At 52.7% G+C, this 17,498-nt stretch overlaps 1 protein-coding gene across 5 annotated transcripts; it reads left to right on the forward strand.

Moving 5' to 3' along the window:
* Nucleotides 1-1,164: 1,164 nt before the first annotated feature.
* ARNT (aryl hydrocarbon receptor nuclear translocator) lies at nucleotides 1,165-17,009 on the forward strand. Of its 5 annotated transcripts, none has more exons than XM_058160223.1 (22): nucleotides 1,165-1,308; nucleotides 4,526-4,622; nucleotides 4,761-4,805; nucleotides 5,407-5,451; nucleotides 6,766-6,810; nucleotides 8,553-8,766; nucleotides 9,433-9,646; nucleotides 9,765-9,864; nucleotides 10,301-10,366; nucleotides 10,658-10,743; nucleotides 10,947-11,023; nucleotides 11,151-11,285; nucleotides 11,895-11,969; nucleotides 12,510-12,661; nucleotides 13,404-13,514; nucleotides 13,603-13,678; nucleotides 13,756-13,879; nucleotides 13,977-14,076; nucleotides 14,286-14,445; nucleotides 14,594-14,753; nucleotides 15,167-15,303; nucleotides 15,851-17,009. In XM_058160223.1, exons 1-22 carry the CDS (start codon nucleotides 1,284-1,286, stop codon nucleotides 15,938-15,940), a joined length of 2,334 nt encoding a protein of 777 aa, XP_058016206.1. In that variant the 5' UTR covers nucleotides 1,165-1,283; the 3' UTR covers nucleotides 15,941-17,009. The 5 variants fall into 5 exon arrangements, with proteins under 5 accessions (XP_058016206.1, XP_058016207.1, XP_058016208.1 ...); XM_058160224.1 differs by having other exon boundaries at nucleotides 14,289-14,445; XM_058160225.1 differs by lacking the exon at nucleotides 6,766-6,810.
* Nucleotides 17,010-17,498: the final 489 nt, after the last annotated feature.

Below are 17,498 nucleotides of genomic sequence, written 5' to 3' on the forward strand. Positions count from 1 at the left end.
TCGACAAGGCACCCCAAAGGCCGTTCCTTCCCCTTCCGAAGAGCCAGGGGGCTGCTAGTTGGCCTTGGCTCCAGGCCACGCCAGGGAAACTGGTCCGCGCTGCTGAGCTGCTCCGGCTCCTCCGAGCTGCCCCTGGAAATATCATGAATACTTCAGAAGGTGGGGCTGCAATACGGGATCACGTTTCTTGCCATCCCTGCAGAAGAGAGGGAAGAAGACGGAGATGGTCCCTCTGGGGGGGGGGATCTATTTTCCTCCCCCGCTGCTATGCAAGGAGGACCCAAGCAGGTCTGGTGGGATGAGAAGTTTGGACAGTGCTCCTGAGCATGTGCAAAAAGCCTGGCAACGAATTTCTCCCTCCCCCATGTTTGGGGCGGGGTGTCCATCTGGATCTTGTTTGCTGGTGCAACTGGACAGAAAGCAGATAGGGCCATGCCGCAGGGCCTTCCGACAGAGCCTTTGGCAGCAGTGGCCACAATCTGAGGACTGGACACGAGAGCTTTGGGCTGGACTACAGCTCCCATCATTCCCCCACCAGCCCAAAGGATCCCTGTCCTTGCAGGCGTGCAGAGCTGGACTTTGCCCCCAAACTTTATTTTATTTCATTTATTTTGTCACACAGTATATATAAGCATAAGCATGAAAATAACTATATCATATATAAGCATATATATGAGCATAAGTACGTAATAACTATATTAATTGGATATAATGAAAGGAAACAATAGGACAGGAACGGTAGGCACGTTTGTGCTCTTATGCACTTCCCCAAATAAGCACCAAGTGCGTTAGCTCAGGATGATGGGGATTGTTGTCCAAGGGACCCATTAGGAGGGGGACGCATGGTGCACCAAGGCAAGTTGTATTTTACTAGGTCAAGCCAGACGGTTAGGCTGGGGTAAATGGGCCCTGTAGTGAGGGGCACGTTGGGCAGGGGACGATGGGAGCTCCAGCCCAGCCCTTGAATGGCAGCGGCGTGACGCGGGACCTTTAAAGCGACGTCACCAGCTGGCCCCTGACGTCACCCTCGCCCCGCCCCCTTCCCGTAGCTCAAGCGTCCCGCGGCGTCCCTTTTCCCCTACTTCTGGGCCACGCCCCCTTCCTCGGCGAGGGCCGTCGCGGGCCACGCCCCCCGGGCAGTTCGAGCCAATGAGAGCTCGCGCTGCCTCCAGCAGCCGCCCCTTCGGCCCCGCCCCTCCAGGGCTCGCCCGCCGCCGCCATCTTGGACCTGGCGCCAGCGAGGGGCGGCGGAGTCCGGGCGGGGGGCGCCCGCCTGTGTAGCCATGGCAACCGCCGCCGCGGGGCAGGGTGAGTGGGGGAACCTCGGGGGGAAAAAAGCGGGGTGGTCTTAGGACGGGGCTGGGGAGGCTCTTGGCCCTTCTTGCCTGCTGCATCCCAGCCGGGACTCCCTTTCCCATCGTCCCCGTGACTCTTCCAGACCCTCCTTCCCATCCTCCCCAGCCGTGGGTCCCCATCTGGCGAGACCTCCAGCTCCATCATCCCCTTTCCAGAAGAGCTGGGGGGGGGACCAGAGGCTCTGGAAGACAACTCCCATAATCCCCAGCCGCCGGGCCAGGGCTGGCTGAGCCCCATGGGCCTGTCCGGGCACTGGCAGGGCAGCGGGAGCGGTCACCCCCTGCCAAGGGCCGGAATAGCCACGCATGGGGCTAGACTGCCCCCCTGCATTGCTTGTGGGGCGGCCCTTGAAGACAGTCTGGAGCCTCTCCTGCCAAGGGCTCCTTCCAGCCCCGTGGGCAGGATCCCGAGTCCCATCGCTCCCAGCCAGAGCAGTTGTGGCTTCTGGGTCCTTCTGGAGGGCAGCCGGCCTGGCTGGAAGATCTGCTGTGCTTGATGCTGTCCTTGAAACCCTGATTGCAAAATCTGGGGGTTTTTTTCTTTTCTTTCCCCACTACTTGGAGGAGGTGGGATCAATTGCAAAATCTACAATGAATAAATATCCGGCTAAGGTACCGAAAGTGACTTTCCAGAGTTGTCATTTTCCCATTTGTGGGCAATATTTGAGTTTTGTTTTGGCCCAGAATCAGAGAAATGAAAGAGCGAGAGGTGTGTCTTTCCTGTACAGACGGTCCTCGACTTACAACCACACACGAGCCCAAACTCCCTGCTGCTAAGTGAGATATTTGTTAAGAGAGCTTTGACCCATTTTACAACCTTTCTTGCCGGAGTCGTTAAGTGAATCACTGCAGATGTCAAGTTAGAAACACGGTTGTTAAGTGAATCTGGCTTCCCCATGGACTTTGCACGTCAGAAGGTCGCAAAAGGGGATCACGTGATCCTGCAACTGTCCTAAATATGAACCAGTTGCCCAGTGTCTGAATTTTGGTCACATCCTGGAGATGCTGGAACGGTCATAAATGTGAAAAATGGTCCTAAATTCCTTTTTTCAGTGCTGTTGTAACTTTGAACGGTCACTAAATGAACTGTTGTAAGTCGAGGCCCACCTGCATGTGTATGTATATCTATATCTATAAAGGAAGCCAAACTTTCTACTTCTCTAACCAGCCCCTTTGTCGACCTCAGAAACTCCCGTGGAAGCCATAATTCGTTGGTAAAAACGCCCTCCCTGCTCAGCAAAACTTTTATCGAACTTTTCAATCATTCTTCGTTCTCTTACTTACTGGAACTCGGAGGTGGCTTTCGAGATAGGATCAACTTTGACTCCGCTTTTCGTGATTCAGACTTCCTAGAGAGGAGCCCTGTGAGATAAAATAACTCCCCCAGCCTCCTTAGTACACAGAATTATTTTGGAAATTCTTAGGAGGAATACGTCAGCGTTTGGCCGGCCTCGGGTGTTTTGTTTCTGATGTTTGAGAAAACAGACCCTTCTGCAAATAATATACTCATTCTGGAAAGGAGCTTCAGCTCTTGTCGGCGTTTGACTGAGCATTTGTCGTTTTGTTTTTTGTTTTGTTTTGTTTAAAAAAAAGTCGTTTTGCCCTCGGTGTAGATTGTAGAAGCCGGAGAGGTTGCAGCCTCGAGGAATGAGAACTACCGCGTTTTATGTTGAAAGGGTGGTTATATCAAGGACTTCTTGTTATTGCAAAAGTGCTACTCTCAGTGCTTCTGTTTTGAAGCCAGGGGAGTCTGCCTGTAAATATTTATCATTAAGTGTAGCATCCCTAGATCTTTTGTTCTCCCTCTTCGGCATTGTCTGTGCAATCGAAGTATTTTCTCTCAAAAGTCCAAATCTTGCATATTTTTTTTTCTGCCAGGAAATCAATGAAATCGAAATCCTTCTCTGGGAAGAAACTGTTTGGGTTTTTTTCTCTTTATAGACATTCTAGGAAAATCTGTCGGATCCCTTCTGTTCTTTTGATGCCAGATAGTTTTTCCCCCCATCTTTTTAGCTGCTTAAAAAAAAGGTGGGGGGGGAGCAGCTTCTTTGCCCGTTTAATCAAGTTGGGCCTTCTTTTGCATGGAGATCTTTTGGGGGTGTTTTCTGGCCAGCAAAGCCATCTCTGACGTCCTCCGTTTGAATTGTTTTCCTGCTGCAAAGTTCTTTCATCTGCACTTCATAATTCAGTGCAGAGTTTGCAGCATTTTCTCTTTTTTCCATGTGGCATCAATTTTCTTCCTCGGATTCAAGTGGAGTGGAGCAAGCCGCTGGTTTTAGCAAAACCTCCGTGTCTTTGCGCCTTTTCTTCATTTCCACGAAGAGACTTTGTGAGATTCTTTCTGTACTCAAATGGTTGATAAAAAAGTTGGATGTTGCTTCAGATACGGTTTCATCATCATCATCATCATCAGCCTCTCCTCCTTTCTCCCCTTAGTGCAATCTACTGTAGTATGGAACCACAGGCTGATATCTGTAATGTCTTTATGGGATAGAACAACTGAAACTATTTAATTAACTTGCATTTTTTAGTCTTCTGGAAAAAGAATCAGTCTTTGAATTTGTTTCTGCATGTTTGAGATGTAGTATAGGTAGTCCTCGAGGTTGAGCCCAACATTAAGCGAGACATTTGTTAAGTGAGTTTGGGCCCATGTTACGACCTTTCTTGCCATCGTTGTTAAGTGAATCACTGCAGTCATTAAGTTAGGAACACAGTTGTTAAGCAAATCCAGCTTCCCCATTGACTTCGTTGATCAGAAGGTCGCAAAAGGGGATCACTTGACCCCGGGACACTGTGACCGTCATATATACGAGTCAGTTGCCAAGCATCTGAATTTTGATCTGGGGATGCTGCAGCGGTCATAAATGTGAATAGGTTGTTCTAGCATCTGAATGTAAATCACATGGCCACTGCAATGGTCATAAATGTGAAAAATGGTCATAAGTCAGTTTTTTTCACTGCCATTGTGACGCCAAACGGTCACCAAGCAAACAGTTTTAAGTCGAGGACTACCTGTATTTTTTTGGGTTTTAATGTTTTTATAAGCTCGGGAAGCAGCCCAGAGTGGTTTTGTTATGAGTTGAACGGTAAATAAATTCAATAAATAAACGCTCAGCCCCTCCGAAACAGTTCGTGCCCTCGCCCACCCTCCTCTTTCTCCCTTGTTCCAGAAATGGCATCGGACGTTCCTCCCTTGGGAGCAGCTTCGGGCACGTCAGGACCAGCCGCAGGAAGCCTCAGCCAGAGAAGCAGCAAGCGGAGGACGGGGTACGTCAGGAAGGGTCAGGGCTCCTGGGGTTCTGGCCCCATCCCAGGGGCAAAGGCAGAGGAGGGACCTTCTCAGGCTGGGCCTGACCTGGGAGGACTTCGTCCGCCACCCCTAATTTTGTTGCTGTTGCATTTTAGGCTCGAGTTTGAGGAAGATGGCGAAGGGAACAGCAAATTTCTCAGGTGAGCTTCGTTTCCATTAGCAAGGAAGTTGGGATCGACAGAGGTGGAAGCGAAGAACAGAATTGGAAGGGAGCTTGGAGGTCTTCTAGTCCACCCTATCACAGAGGTGGGGAACCACGGCTCTTTTCTGCCTTGTGGGCTTCAACTCCCAGAATTCCTGAGCCAGCATAAAAGGGCCATGGTTCCCCCACCAACACCCATGCCCTATACCAGGGGTCTCCAACCTTGGCAACTTTTAAGACTTGTGGACTTCAACTCCCAGAATTCTGGGAGTTGAAGTCCACAAATCTTAAAGTGGATGCAGTCTCCTTCTGAAAAACCTCCAGCGTTGGAGCACCCACAACTTCTGGAGGCAGGCTGATTAATTGTCAGGAAATTCCTCCTTCCAAGAATTGGAAGAGACCTTGGAGGTCCTCTAGTCCAATAGCCCCTGCTCAAGTGGGAAACCCCATTCCAGGCAAATGGCTGTCCGGTCTCTTCTTAAAAACCTCCAGTGACACTCTTGGTAAAACAAGTGCAGGAGGGAAAGGACACGCTCGTTAATCCATGAAAATCCACCCCACTGGCCCTTTCATGGCCCCCCTTCTCCTTGTTCTTCTAGATGTGAGGATGACCAGCTCTCCACGGACAAAGAGCGGTTCGCTAGGTAAGAATTTTTGCACAGCGAGGAGAAGAGCCTCGGGGGATCCCTTGAGCCTCTTCTGCCAAGAAGCAAGATGGCCTTTTCCGTGTTCGAATGTAAGCAGGACTCCTTCCCCAATTCTTTGCAACATATCGGCTTGTTGGAGTCCAGTCTGGCCTTGAAATTAAGCCGAATTAATTGAAACAGTGCAGGAGCCTTTGATATTTCGGTACCATTTAATATTATGCATCGAAGTTCCTGGCTTTTCCTGTCGCGAAACGGTGGACTGCAGAAAGAGAGCAACCGCTGGTATCCAGGTGTGTTTTTATCGTTCATGATTTGCTAGCACCTTGAACGTAGTTCTTGGCAAACCTCTTTTTTTTCCCCCTCTTTATTTTGTCAGTTTCAGGAAATTGCTCAGGAGTTTGCTTTTATTTTTATTTATTTTGTCCTGATTTCTGCATCGTTGCAGCCAGGCTTGCAAATCAGACACCAAGCATTTTGAACCTTAGTGATGTTTTTAGTTGTCATTTGTTTTGCTACCCGTTTAAGATGCCTGTTGGAACATTCGGCAAATCATACAACAAAATCTAAATCTCGAGGATGTCCAGAAATTGCTGCAAGGCAACAGCCGGGTCCTTGATGTGAAAATGGAATAGCTGGTCGTAGCCACTGGAGCGGTGTTTTTCAAGTGTGGCAGCTTTTAAGAGGGGTGGCCTTCAACTCGTGGCTGGCTGGGGAATTCTAGGGGTTGAAGTCCATTCCTCTTAGAGCTGCTGAGATTGAGAGAACGCTGCATAAAGGCATAAAATCAACTCCACTGAGCCTGGCACTCCAAACGTCTGGGTCTTATTCAACAGTCTCCTTTTCTGCTTTACACTGGAAGAATTCTGGTTTTCTCTTATATTTTTCTGCATAGAAGGGGGGCTTCCAGTCTTTTGGGGCAGGGGGCAGAGTTCGTCCCCCCTGGTTCAGAGCCCTCCTCCTGAAATAAGTGTGTCTGTGGCTGAAAAGCAGCTTCCTTTGCACAACACGGCTCCCTCCGTGCTCCATCCATCCATCCATCCACCCGCCCCTCTCCTCCCTCTTTCTCTCCTTTCTTCCCCTCCCCTTTTCTCTTTTCTGTGCTGTGAGGCTTGGCAGCCCTTGCAGGGAGGGTCTTTTTTCTAGGGCTGTCGGGTCACCCCAACCCCCTCCTCTTCTGTTGGGCTTCTTCCGCTGAGAACCAGGCCCATAAGGTGGGTTCCCCCCCCCTCTTTCTCGGCCTGGGAGGCCAAACCCCTCCATCCACACACAACCCTCTGGAGTTTTAGCTTAGCTCACCCGTTTTATTTCTAGGTCTGATGACGAGCAGAGCTCAGCGGATAAGGAAAGATTGGCCAGGTAGGAAGACAGAGGTTTGCTTTGGATTCTCGGCGCATGACAAACCACCGTTTGTTCACTTCCCCTTCACCCCCCCTCCGTCCTCCTCCTCCTCCTGCTTCCCACCCATCACCCTTATTAGTCCCCCCTGCCCCCCTCCTCCCCCCCGTTGCCTCCCCTGCTTCCTTCCTTAATCAAGGGCTGGAAAGTGGACAGAGAGTTTGGGGAATCAGGCACTCAGTTGGACACCAGAAGCCGTGAAAAGCCGGCCAGGAAAGGTAGCAGCGTAGCAGGCAGGGCCGCAGCGGTGGCGGAAACTGGTTGGGGGTCTCGTGGACTCACAAAAGCCTCCGTGTCTCCTTCGGACGGCTAAGCGAGCCAGAGAATGGGGGGGGGGCTGCTTGGGTCAGTGACGCTGCCGTCATTCATGCAGAATTGCTTTTCAAATGCTGGCCCTTCTCAACTTACCTACCATCACCATTGAGCCTGACATTTCTGTTGCTAGGCAAAGTAGTTGTTAAGTGAGTTTTTGTTCCATTTTGTGACCGTCCTCGTCACCGTCGTTAAGTGAACTGCCGCAGGGGTTTAGTTGCACGGCGGTTAAGCGAATCCGGCTTTCCCAATGACTTGGCTCGTCAGAAGGCTGCCAAAGGGGAATCGGGTGACCCCAGGAGGACGCTGTGACCCTCAAAAACACGAGTCAGTTGCCAAGGTTGGAGAGAACCTGCAGTAAAGACTCACATTTGCCTCTTCTGCCTCCTCTTCTTCATTGCCCCCCTTAGCCCAGACACCCCCTGCCCCCCATTGCTGAACTCCTGGCCCAGGAAAGCAGAAATTTCTTCCCTCCAGAACAGTCTAAAATTTGGTGCTTTTTTTCTGTTCAGAAAACAACAACAACCCATCCAGCCTTTCCTTTCTTCACTGCGTCATTCACCCATTCATCCATCTTCCATTCCATGCTTCCAGGTCCCGGTTTTCTTATTGACTGATTTCTCTTTCTCTCTCTCTCTCCCCCCCTCCCCCCACCTCCCTTTGTCGGACAGCTTGTACAACCTTTTGGGGTGGGGGTGGGGGTGGGTGACGATTCTGCAGCAACGAGATTCTGCAAAACTTTGCAGCTGCAAGTGAGGTTTTTGCTCCTGAAGGGATGCAGAACCTTTTCTTCTCTCAAAGTGTGTTTCTACTATGCCAAGATACTAAATCTGGTTTGGGGGTGGGTGGGTTCTTTTCCCCTCCCCTCCAAAGTCGTGATGGTCCTTTCGGCACCAAGGCAGGGTGTGTTCTCTTCCTGCTCCATCGGATGCTTCTCTTTCCTAGAATTGGTTAGAAAGGGGGGAGGCCAGAATAGGCTACGATCTGCAGGTGAAGGTAGAAGGAAAAGCAGGCACACATGGGGGTGTTAAGGGATAGACTGCCTCTGTTCATGGAGGCTCCATTCACCGACACGGTTGGACCTCCAAGCCCTTTCTCTGAGCTTCCCAAAGGCAATGATGGCTGTCCATGTTTTTATTTCAAGCGGAAGGTTGCAGCTCTTCTTGAAATCTTTTCTGCTTTTCTCTGTCTGCATGCCCGGCACACATCCTCTTTCCAAACCTTAACACCTTGTGGCCCTCTTTCCGTTCTCCTTTCTCCGCTCCCCACCCGTCAGTTCTCTCCCTCTTTTTCTTTTTCTTTTTTTTTTTTTGCGAGCCCATAAAGAAAACTCTCCCGTTTTTTTCCTTTGCAACCGGGCTTCCTTTCTCTCCGCCTCTCTCCATCCCCAGGGAGAACCATAGCGAGATCGAGCGCCGGCGCCGAAACAAGATGACCGCTTACATCACTGAGCTCTCCGACATGGTGCCCACCTGCAGCGCCCTGGCCCGCAAGCCAGACAAGCTGACCATCCTGCGCATGGCCGTCTCCCACATGAAGTCACTGCGGGGCACCGGGAACACCTCCACGGATGGCAGCTACAAGCCCTCTTTCCTCACCGACCAGGTCTCTGTCCTCGGCGTTTCTGCGGAGGGGGAGGATGGAGGGGGCTGGAGATTACTATGTTTGTAATCTCCAATGTCAGCAGCGGGGTTGTGGGGGAGAAGAAACTCTACCAATGGCGCTTAGACTTATATACCGCTTCCCGGTGCTTTCCAGCCCTCGCTAAGCGGCTTACTGAGTCAGCCTCTTGCCCCCAACCATCTGGGTCCTCATTTGACTGATCTCAAAAGGTTGACTCAACCTTGAGCCGGTCATGATTGAACTGTTGGCAGTGGGCAGAATTAGATTGCAATACTGCATTCTAACCACTGCGCACCACAGGTGAATTTGAGTTCCAATTAATCAGTGGAACGGTTTCCCTCCAAAAGTTGTTGGTGCTCCAAAACTGGAGGTTTTTAAAAAGGGACTGAACAGCCATTTGTCCAGAATCGTGTAGGGTCTCCTGCTTGAGCGGGGGGGTTGGACTAGGAGAGAGTGGACAAAATCCCTTCCAACTCTGTTGTTTTGTTATTCTGCTCCCCTTTGCAGAGCTCCATAGTTCTGCTTTGAACCCGTAGCTCGTGTCCCTGGTGCAGCCCAAGTGCAGGAGAGTTGGCAGCCTTACGTGCCCACATCAGAGGGGGCTCCTTGGCCCTTTGAAACTCCGTTTCAGTTTCTCTCTTTCCACAGGAGCTGAAGCACCTCATCCTGGAGGCAGCCGATGGCTTCCTCTTCATCGTCTCCTGCGAGACGGGCCGAGTGGTTTACGTCTCCGACTCGGTGACGCCCGTCCTGAACCAGCCCCAGTCGGAGTGGTTTGGCAGCACCCTCTACGACCAGGTGCACCCCGACGACGTGGAGAAGCTGCGGGAACAGCTCTCCACCTCAGAGAACGCGCTGAGCGGTAGGTTTCCCCTGGGCTGAGCTCGGTGTGAGACACGGGAGAGCTGACGGCCGGTTCTCCTTCTTGGCTGCTGGAAGCAACCCGGTCCTCATTTTGTGGCTTGGCTTGGCTTCCACAGGCCGCATCCTGGATCTGAAGACGGGGACAGTCAAGAAGGAGGGTCAGCAATCCATGAGGATGTGCATGGGATCCCGCAGGTCCTTCATCTGTCGGATGAGGTGAGTTGGAAGCCGGCTATTGTGCTGAAGGGGGCAGCGTGCTTCATTTAAGCCAGGGGTGTCCAACCGTGGCCCCTTTAAGATGGGTGGACTTCAACTCCCAGAATTCCCCAGTCAGCAGTCCACCCTTCTTAAAGGGGCCACAATTGGACACCCCTGGCTTAAGCATGGTTTCTTTTAACCACCATTCAACAGGCCAAGACTGTGCTGCTTTGCGGCCAAGGACTGGCAGTTTGGTCAGCAGAGGAAAGGGCTCCTGTAACGCTGACGGGGATGCCTTTTTTGGGGGTGGGGAGGGGCGGGGCCCTGTGAGTCCCTGCCAGTTTAGCTGATCCGTGCCGGGGAGGCCTCTGCAGGCAGCATCTCTCAGGAGAGGCTATTCTGGCAAAAAAGCTGAAATTCGGGTTTTTTTTTAAAAAAACCCCTCATTCTGCAGATGTGGGAATGCAACCGTTGATCCCGTCTCCATGAACCGGCTCAGCTACATGAGGAATCGGTGCAGGTAAATGGCGGGGAGGGAGAAAATTTTGGAGGATGAAAATGCCTGTTGATTGTCTTTTTGGGGGGGATGCAAAGGCGGGGGCGGGGAAGAGCAGAGGGTCCCCCTTTTTTTCTTTGAAAGCAGAGATCGCAAAAGAAGAGGGGCTTCAGTGCCGTTTGGGGGTTCAGGAAAGCGACAGCCAGGTGGCTTTCGGATTTCAAAAGAAGGAAAGATTTGTTTTACTTGTTTTTGGGTTTTGGTCACTTTCCCCACCGGGTTCATAAAACCTTGTCAAATCTCTTCTCCTTCCAGGAACGGGCTGGGTGCCATCAAAGAGGGGGAACCCCATTTTGTGGTCGTCCACTGCACGGGCTACATCAAAGCTTGGCCACCGGCAGGTAACTTACCTGGGCCTTCCCCCTCCCCCACCTTGACAATTGTGCCACGCCCGTTGCCTGGCTCCCCCATCCCATGTCTGACATTTTGCAATTATTTAAAAAAAAAAAAACTACCATGGGGGGGGGGCAGAGAAACCGCAAACCGTTGCCTTCTGGAAGCCAGTTGGCTTGAATTGATTCTGAATTCAAATCCCTCTTTCCAGGAGTTTCCCTGCCTGATGATGATCCGGATTCTGGACAGGGCAGCAAATTCTGCCTGGTGGCCATTGGCAGGTTGCAGGTAGGCTGTGCGGCTGTGTGGGGCTCATCCCCCCCCAAACTCTCCCAAAGCTCCTTAGGGATAATCGGTTGCCCGGAGGATAATGCGCCCCCCTAAATTCACTGGGGTTTTCTCCACTCCTTCCTAGGTCACCAGCTCCCCCAGCTGCGCAGACATGAACACCGTATGTCAGCCCACCGAGTTCATCTCCCGCCACAACACAACTGGGCTGTTCACCTTCGTGGACCACCGCTGCATGGCCACGGTGGGATACAAGCCCCAGGTAGGGTCCCGGAGCTTTTCCAAAAAGTTGGGGGCTTCTGATTTAGACTGGAATTGAGGGACTCCAGGTTTGCAAAGAAGGGACGTCGGAGGGTGGTGGAAGCAGCCATGGAAATGCCCGAGAGGGGGGGCTGACGGGGAGATCAAATTTAATTTCATCTAAGGAGTACTGGAAAAACAATTACGTACCTTTTAAGAAGAGGCTTTCTTTGAGGGGCGGTGACAGACCCATAAGTGTTTTGCTGTCTTCTTGCTCAGTGCATTTGGTCACTGCTTGATTTAGAATACTCTTTAAAAAAAAACTTTTGGGCGCTTCCACCCCCACAATTTGGGGAGGGGAGCTGCGTGCATGTGTGCTTCCATTTGGATCACGGCATCTCCACGAACAAAAGATGCCATATTAAGAGGAGGGGGCAAAAGGCTATGAATACACCCAAGGCAAAAAGGGGCTTCTGAAAATCTGGGTCTTTCTCTTTGGAGAAGTGGCGTTTCTCTGGCCAAAGGAAGAGGAAATGCTGCCACGTGTGGCTAGGCAGAGCTTCCCCCTCCATGACACCAAAGGATGGAGGGAGGGGCCTGGTTTATAAATGGTGCCTCTCCTCTGTGCTAGGAACTCCTGGGGAAGGACATTGTCGAGTTCTGCCATCCCGAAGACCAGCAGCTGTTAAGGGACAGCTTCCAGCAGGTAAGCCCACCACAGGGCAGCTTGATATCGGCCGTCAGCAGAGCTGGGATTGCCTAATGGGTGTCCAGGCTTAGAGCAGAGGACGTGCAGAAAGAGAGAAAGAGAGAGAGAGAGTAGGGGGCTTGCAAAGGGTCCATAACACGGCATTCCACCCCATAACCATCGTCACCCACTCCAGCCTTCCAGGTGCCTGTTGAAAGGTGGGCCCAGGAGCCACCAAGTCTTCAAACGTGGTCACTTTTAAGATTTGTGGTCTAAGCCAGCTGAGGAATTCTGGGAGTTGAAGTCCACAAGTCTTAAAGAGGGCCAAGTTTGGAGACACCCCCCCCCACTTCAGGAGATGGAGCGCTCTGCCTTGTGAGTCCAAGAGACTCGATTGTCTCTTGGGACTCCTCATTTTAGAGCGAAAGGGCAGAACACATCCTCCCCCACAACTTTGGGCAGAGGCAGAAGGGCACATTGGCCCTTCTGAAGGTCGGGGGGGACCCCTCAGCCCCGGACCCTCGATGGCATCTGACAGGGTCCCACCCCTTTTTCCAGGTGGTGAAATTAAAGGGCCAAGTGCTGTCCGTCATGTTCCGTTTCCGATCCAAGAACCGCGAATGGCTCTGGATGCGGACTAGCTCCTTCACTTTCCAGAACCCCTACTCGGACGAGATCGAGTATATCATCTGCACCAACACCAACGTGAAGTACGTACTCAGGACGCCTCCCCTGCCCCTGCACCCACCTTTCCCTCGGGGAGGGCTTTGTGATCGTCTGCTCCCCCCCCCCCACAACTCCAGGAAAATCACCCCACAGCTGTCATCCGATCCAAAACGGGGGGGGGAGAACTTTAGTTCTGAACAGACTCAGCCTTGCTTCTTTGCGATTGGCCGGCCTGCTGTGATGTCAGGGCGAGTGGGCGGGACTTTCTCACAGGGAGGGGTGGGGTCAGCCAGCAGGAGGGACCCCTCGGCCTCCGTCATCATTTCAGGGCTTGAGTGATGCGTAGAGAGAGTGATGTGGGTTAATTGTCGCGGCCTCTGGAAAACCAACCATCTCCATCCCCATCTCCATTGTTTAGCTTCCGGGGTGGGGAAAACTGCCGCACCCAAACCAAGAGAGGCTGGGAGGGTCTGCAGACCAACTGACGGGGGCCACATTGCCTCAGGAAACCCCCCCCCCCAGGATGAGGGTCTTCCTGGAAAGGCAGAAGCAGCATCTCGGAGGGCGCAGGGGGGCTCTTTGGGAATTGCTGGGCATTGATGACCTGGTGTGCTTTGCAAAACTGACTTCCTTGGGTCGACTGAGGGTTTTAACTACTGGTTGCAAATGTTCTGTTCCTCTCCCCCCACCCCCACCCCCGGCTTTCTTGGGGTGGTCTCTGTCCCTGAAGGGGCTGCCCGCCTGCCTGTCCACCTGCCTCATGGTTTTCCTTCCCCTTCCCTGCAGGAATGCCGGCCAGGAAAACCGCCCTGCCAGCTCGAACCCAATGCAGAGACCCCAGCTAGGCCCCAATGTCAGCCTACCTTTGGAGATGGGCTCGGGGCACCTGGCCGCCAGGTAAGAGCCTGTTTGGAGGGCTCTCTGAGAACGTCTCTCTGCACCCACCGCCCCGGGCTGTTCCCTGATCGGAGTCTCTGCCTTTTAGGACGCAGCCAGCCCAGCCGGCGGAGCTGGACGTGGTTCCCGGGAGAGAAAGCTTAGCCAGCTACGAGCACCCGCAGGTAAGGGGGCTGAGGGTGCCAGCACTGGGGCGGGCAGGAAGCACAGACAGTGGGTAAATATTTCTCTTTCTCTCCAGGCTGCCCTTCAGGCCGTGAGCGCCTCTGGGCCTGAGCACAGCAAGCCTCTGGAGAAGGCCGAGGTCCTCTTTGGCCAGGAGCGAGACCCTCGCTTTGGCGAGATCTACAGCGGCATCAGCCCAGGTGTGGGGCGGAGGGGAAAGGCCTCCCTTCTGTGGGGTGGTTTCCAAACTATGCCTGTATCAAATCTCCCCTTTGGGTCTCCCTCTCTCTCTGGCAGACCAGACGAAGCCCATTTCAGCCAACTCGGTGCCCACCAGCCAGCCCCTCTTTGCCCCAGGAAACACCTTTGGGGCTTCCCGCCCGGCTGAGAGCTTCCGGTAAGGCTCGGAGGCCTCCTCCTTTCGTCCACGATGAAACAGCCGTTCCGGCAAGGCTGCACCCTTCGTCCTTCGAGAGGATGAGAATTTGGGGGGTGGGTGAGGAAGGGGGTGTTTCCCCTTCAGCGGTTGTGGCCAGGTGTCGTCTCCTTGGCATTCGGATCTCCCAAGCAGGGTCTTCCTTCTGCTCTGCTCTTCCTTCCCGACAGCAGCAGCAGCCTGGCGCCCCCCATGAACGTCCTGCAGCCTGGCCGGGCGCACACAACCTCAGCCGGACCCATCCTGGCCCATCTCTCTCGCCACGCCAGCCCCAGTCAGGTCTCCGGAAGCGCCTGGCCTTCAGGATCGCGCCCGCCTTTCACGGCCCAAGTAATTTTGTCTTCCTTCGGCTGTTCTGTCTTCTTCTTCTTTCCGGGGCTTTGATTTGGGCACTTCTTCACCTCCCCTCAGCCTGAGCTGCTCTCAGAAAAACCAAACGGTGATTCATCGCTTCCTTTCTGCTCTTTGTCTTCTCCAGCCAGCAGCTTCCCAGCCAGTGAAGACTCGTCCCCCCTCTTTTGCCATGGGCAGCTTCCAGGCCACGCCGTCCTCCTTCGGCCCCATGCCGAATCCCGGTTCTGCGGCCTCGCCAGCCGGAGCTCCCTACCCAAACCTTACCGGCCGGAACGCCCCTTTCGGTAAGTCCCTGGGCTGCCCTCGGAGGCCGCCTTGTAGCTGCGATGCCTTCACGGTCAAATCGTTAAATGAGCTTCTTTGGGGAGCTGGGAGGGACCCCAGAGGCCATTTAGCTGTGCCTTTCTGACCCAGAGCCAGTTGTTGAAAAGGGGACCAAAAAGCCTTTGTCTCTTGTGGGTTCTCCTGCCGGCCTGTCAGCCTTTCCAGATACACCAGACAGGAAACTGACCCAATGAGCTAATGCTCCTTTATATGAAGGCCACATGAACAGAAGCGTTCAAGTTTCTCACCGTCTCTTTTACAGCCTGGAAAGTAGGTGGGCTCAGCTGTCTCTTCTCTAAATGTTCCCCGGATGGCATTTCCTTGCTCTGTCTCCCAAGGCCTTTCTTTCTTACTGATCACTATCCTTCCTCAGCTGCTGGAGAGAGTGGGCAGAATCCCGCCCCGTTCCAGGCACGGACGGCAGAAGGAGTCGGTGTTTGGCCACAATGGCAGAGCTCAGGCGAGTCCCACATCCAGCAGCAGCAATCGGCCCAGCCGGAGGTCTTCCCGGTGAGTTAGCTGACCGGCCAGAAGAAGCAACCAAGGGGGGGAGTGGAAGCATTGTACAAGTCCTCGACTTCCAACCATTTAGCGACAGCTCAAAAACAAAATGCTTTCAGAAGAAGAGACAACGGTTACAATGGCCACACCACAACCCCCAGAGCCACAAGACCACAATTGAAGCACTACGACAACCAGCTTACATTTATGGAGGTTGCAGGGTCTTGCCATCATATGATCACGATCTGAGACCTTCTAGCCGGATTTGCTTAACAGCCGCAGTTAAAAATGGTTGTAAAATTGAGTCTGATGACCTGCTTAAAGACCACATCACTCAGCAACCGAAATTCTAGCCCCAGTTGTGGTCGTAAGTCGAGGAATGAGAGCTGATTAGAAAAACGCAGGTCCTTTTTTTCGACTTGGCTCACCCCGTGTGTTGGTGGTCTCATTTCTTGGACCCTTTACAAGTTACCCCAAATTAATCGCAGGTCTTATTTTATTCCGGATTATGCTTATGGCTTCTTTTTTTCCCTTTTTTTTTTTTTTGACTTTCCAGGATATGCTGTCTATGTTGGGGGAACAAGGAACCAACTACAGCAGTGAAGAATTTCCCGAACTGAACATGTTTCCGCCCTTTTCGGAGTAAGAGAGGGAGACGACCTGCCCCTGATGGACGTTATCCTGTGTAGCAGCATGGAGAGGGGTCTCTTCTTCACTCCCCCTGACCCTTTGCAAAGAGCCCCCAAGTCTTCCTGTGGGGGGGAAGAGAAGCCTCGGGGGAGAGTCACAAACACAGGAAGGCTGAGGCTGTTATCTGCCCAGGAAGATCCTCCCTCTCTGCCAGCCCGCAACGGACGTGACTTGGGTTTTGGAGACCCTCCGAGACGTATTCGGGTAACCTTGGAAGGAACCTATGGGATGTATTTTTTGACATCCAACACGGGAAAAGATGCTGGGGAAGGCAAATGGTCAGCAAGGGTTGTTTTTTTTCCCCGGTCTTGTTTTTGTTTTTAATTCTACGACGTAATCTTTTATACTTACCTTGTATTCTTGTTTATACACGTTGTGAGAGCCGAATTTTGTCGAGAGGCTCCTGCTTCGTAGGCGGTTTTGTGACTTGTGAACCGGGGAGAACTCCCCGCCCCGTGTTTCTTCCCTGGCACGCTCGCACACGCGTGTCTCTCTTATCTCTCTCACAAGCAGTATTAATGAAATGCGGGTGGGGGTGGGGGTGGCTGATATGCCCCCACCCCCCTCATCTGGTCCCTTTGTTGGTTAGCTTGTCTTTCCACACCTCTTTCAGGCCACATTGCGCTCTGCGCTTGGAGATTGTGCTGGCACAATCTTCTTCGTGAAAATCCCCTTTTTGGGGAGCGATTGACAATCATGGTGGACTGTCAGGAGAAAAACGGTCCCTGTTTTAAAATAATGTTTAGAGCCCTGATTCAGGGAGGGGCTGACCCATTCTCGAAAAGTAGGGAAAGGATGCTGGTATATAATCCTGGAGATGATCAAGGAAGCTGGTTGGCACCTTTTCAGCGCTGGTACCATTGGGACTTGGTTGGTTGTTCTCTGACCTGGGCGATTAGCGTGGGTCGGGGTGCTTTCTGGCGCCCCCTCCCTTCCCTTCCCAATCTGTGTGAAGCCCTTTTCCTCTTTTCTTGTATGCGCTTTCCCACGGGGACACCTAAAAGCCATAAAAATTGCACAAAGAGCACATGGTGTTTTGTCTTCCTTTGTTCTGACCTAGGCTTCCTTTATCTCCCTTGACACGCTGCCAAAGACCTAATCGGCAATTAGCTTTGCAAGGCCACACGGAGCACAGAGTCAAAACGGAGCTTCAGAAGTCAAACCAACCAGAACGAACAAAGTTGTTTCCTGCAAAGGCTCCCATGTCTTTGCTCCTCCTTTATGTCTTATGGGAGGGGCCGATCATCTCCAAGCCTTACTTCCAAGTCACCCCTTTTGTCTTCACTGTTCTTGCCTCAGCTCTGTGCATGCGCACACTGGGAACAGGCTCTCCCTGTTCCTCTGCCTCACTGATGTCTGACTCTAGAGGCTCCGGAGGCAGTACATAACTCCCAGATGGCCCTGGCCCCCTCTCTGCTTCCAACGCAGAGCCCTCGTCAGAGCCTTCCCCAGACTCCAGGACTGGCCCATGTTCCTCCCCAACTTCCTCACTGTCTGAATCTGCTGCCAGCTCC

The sequence above is a fragment of the Ahaetulla prasina genome, chromosome 17 (assembly GCF_028640845.1).
Source record: "Ahaetulla prasina isolate Xishuangbanna chromosome 17, ASM2864084v1, whole genome shotgun sequence".
Lineage (NCBI taxonomy): Eukaryota > Metazoa > Chordata > Lepidosauria > Squamata > Colubridae > Ahaetulla > Ahaetulla prasina.

Bases quoted from the DNA above. Each gene is read 5' to 3' on its own strand.
- ARNT (XM_058160223.1), top strand. From the start codon at position 1,284: ATGGCAACCGCCGCCGCGGGGCAGG. The intron at 1,309-4,525 runs GTGAGTGGGGGA...CCCTTGTTCCAG, and splicing joins AACCGCCGCCGCGGGGCAGG to AAATGGCATCGGACGTTCCT. The intron at 14,077-14,285 runs GTAAGGCTCGGA...CCTTCCCGACAG, and splicing joins CGCCCGGCTGAGAGCTTCCG to CAGCAGCAGCCTGGCGCCCC.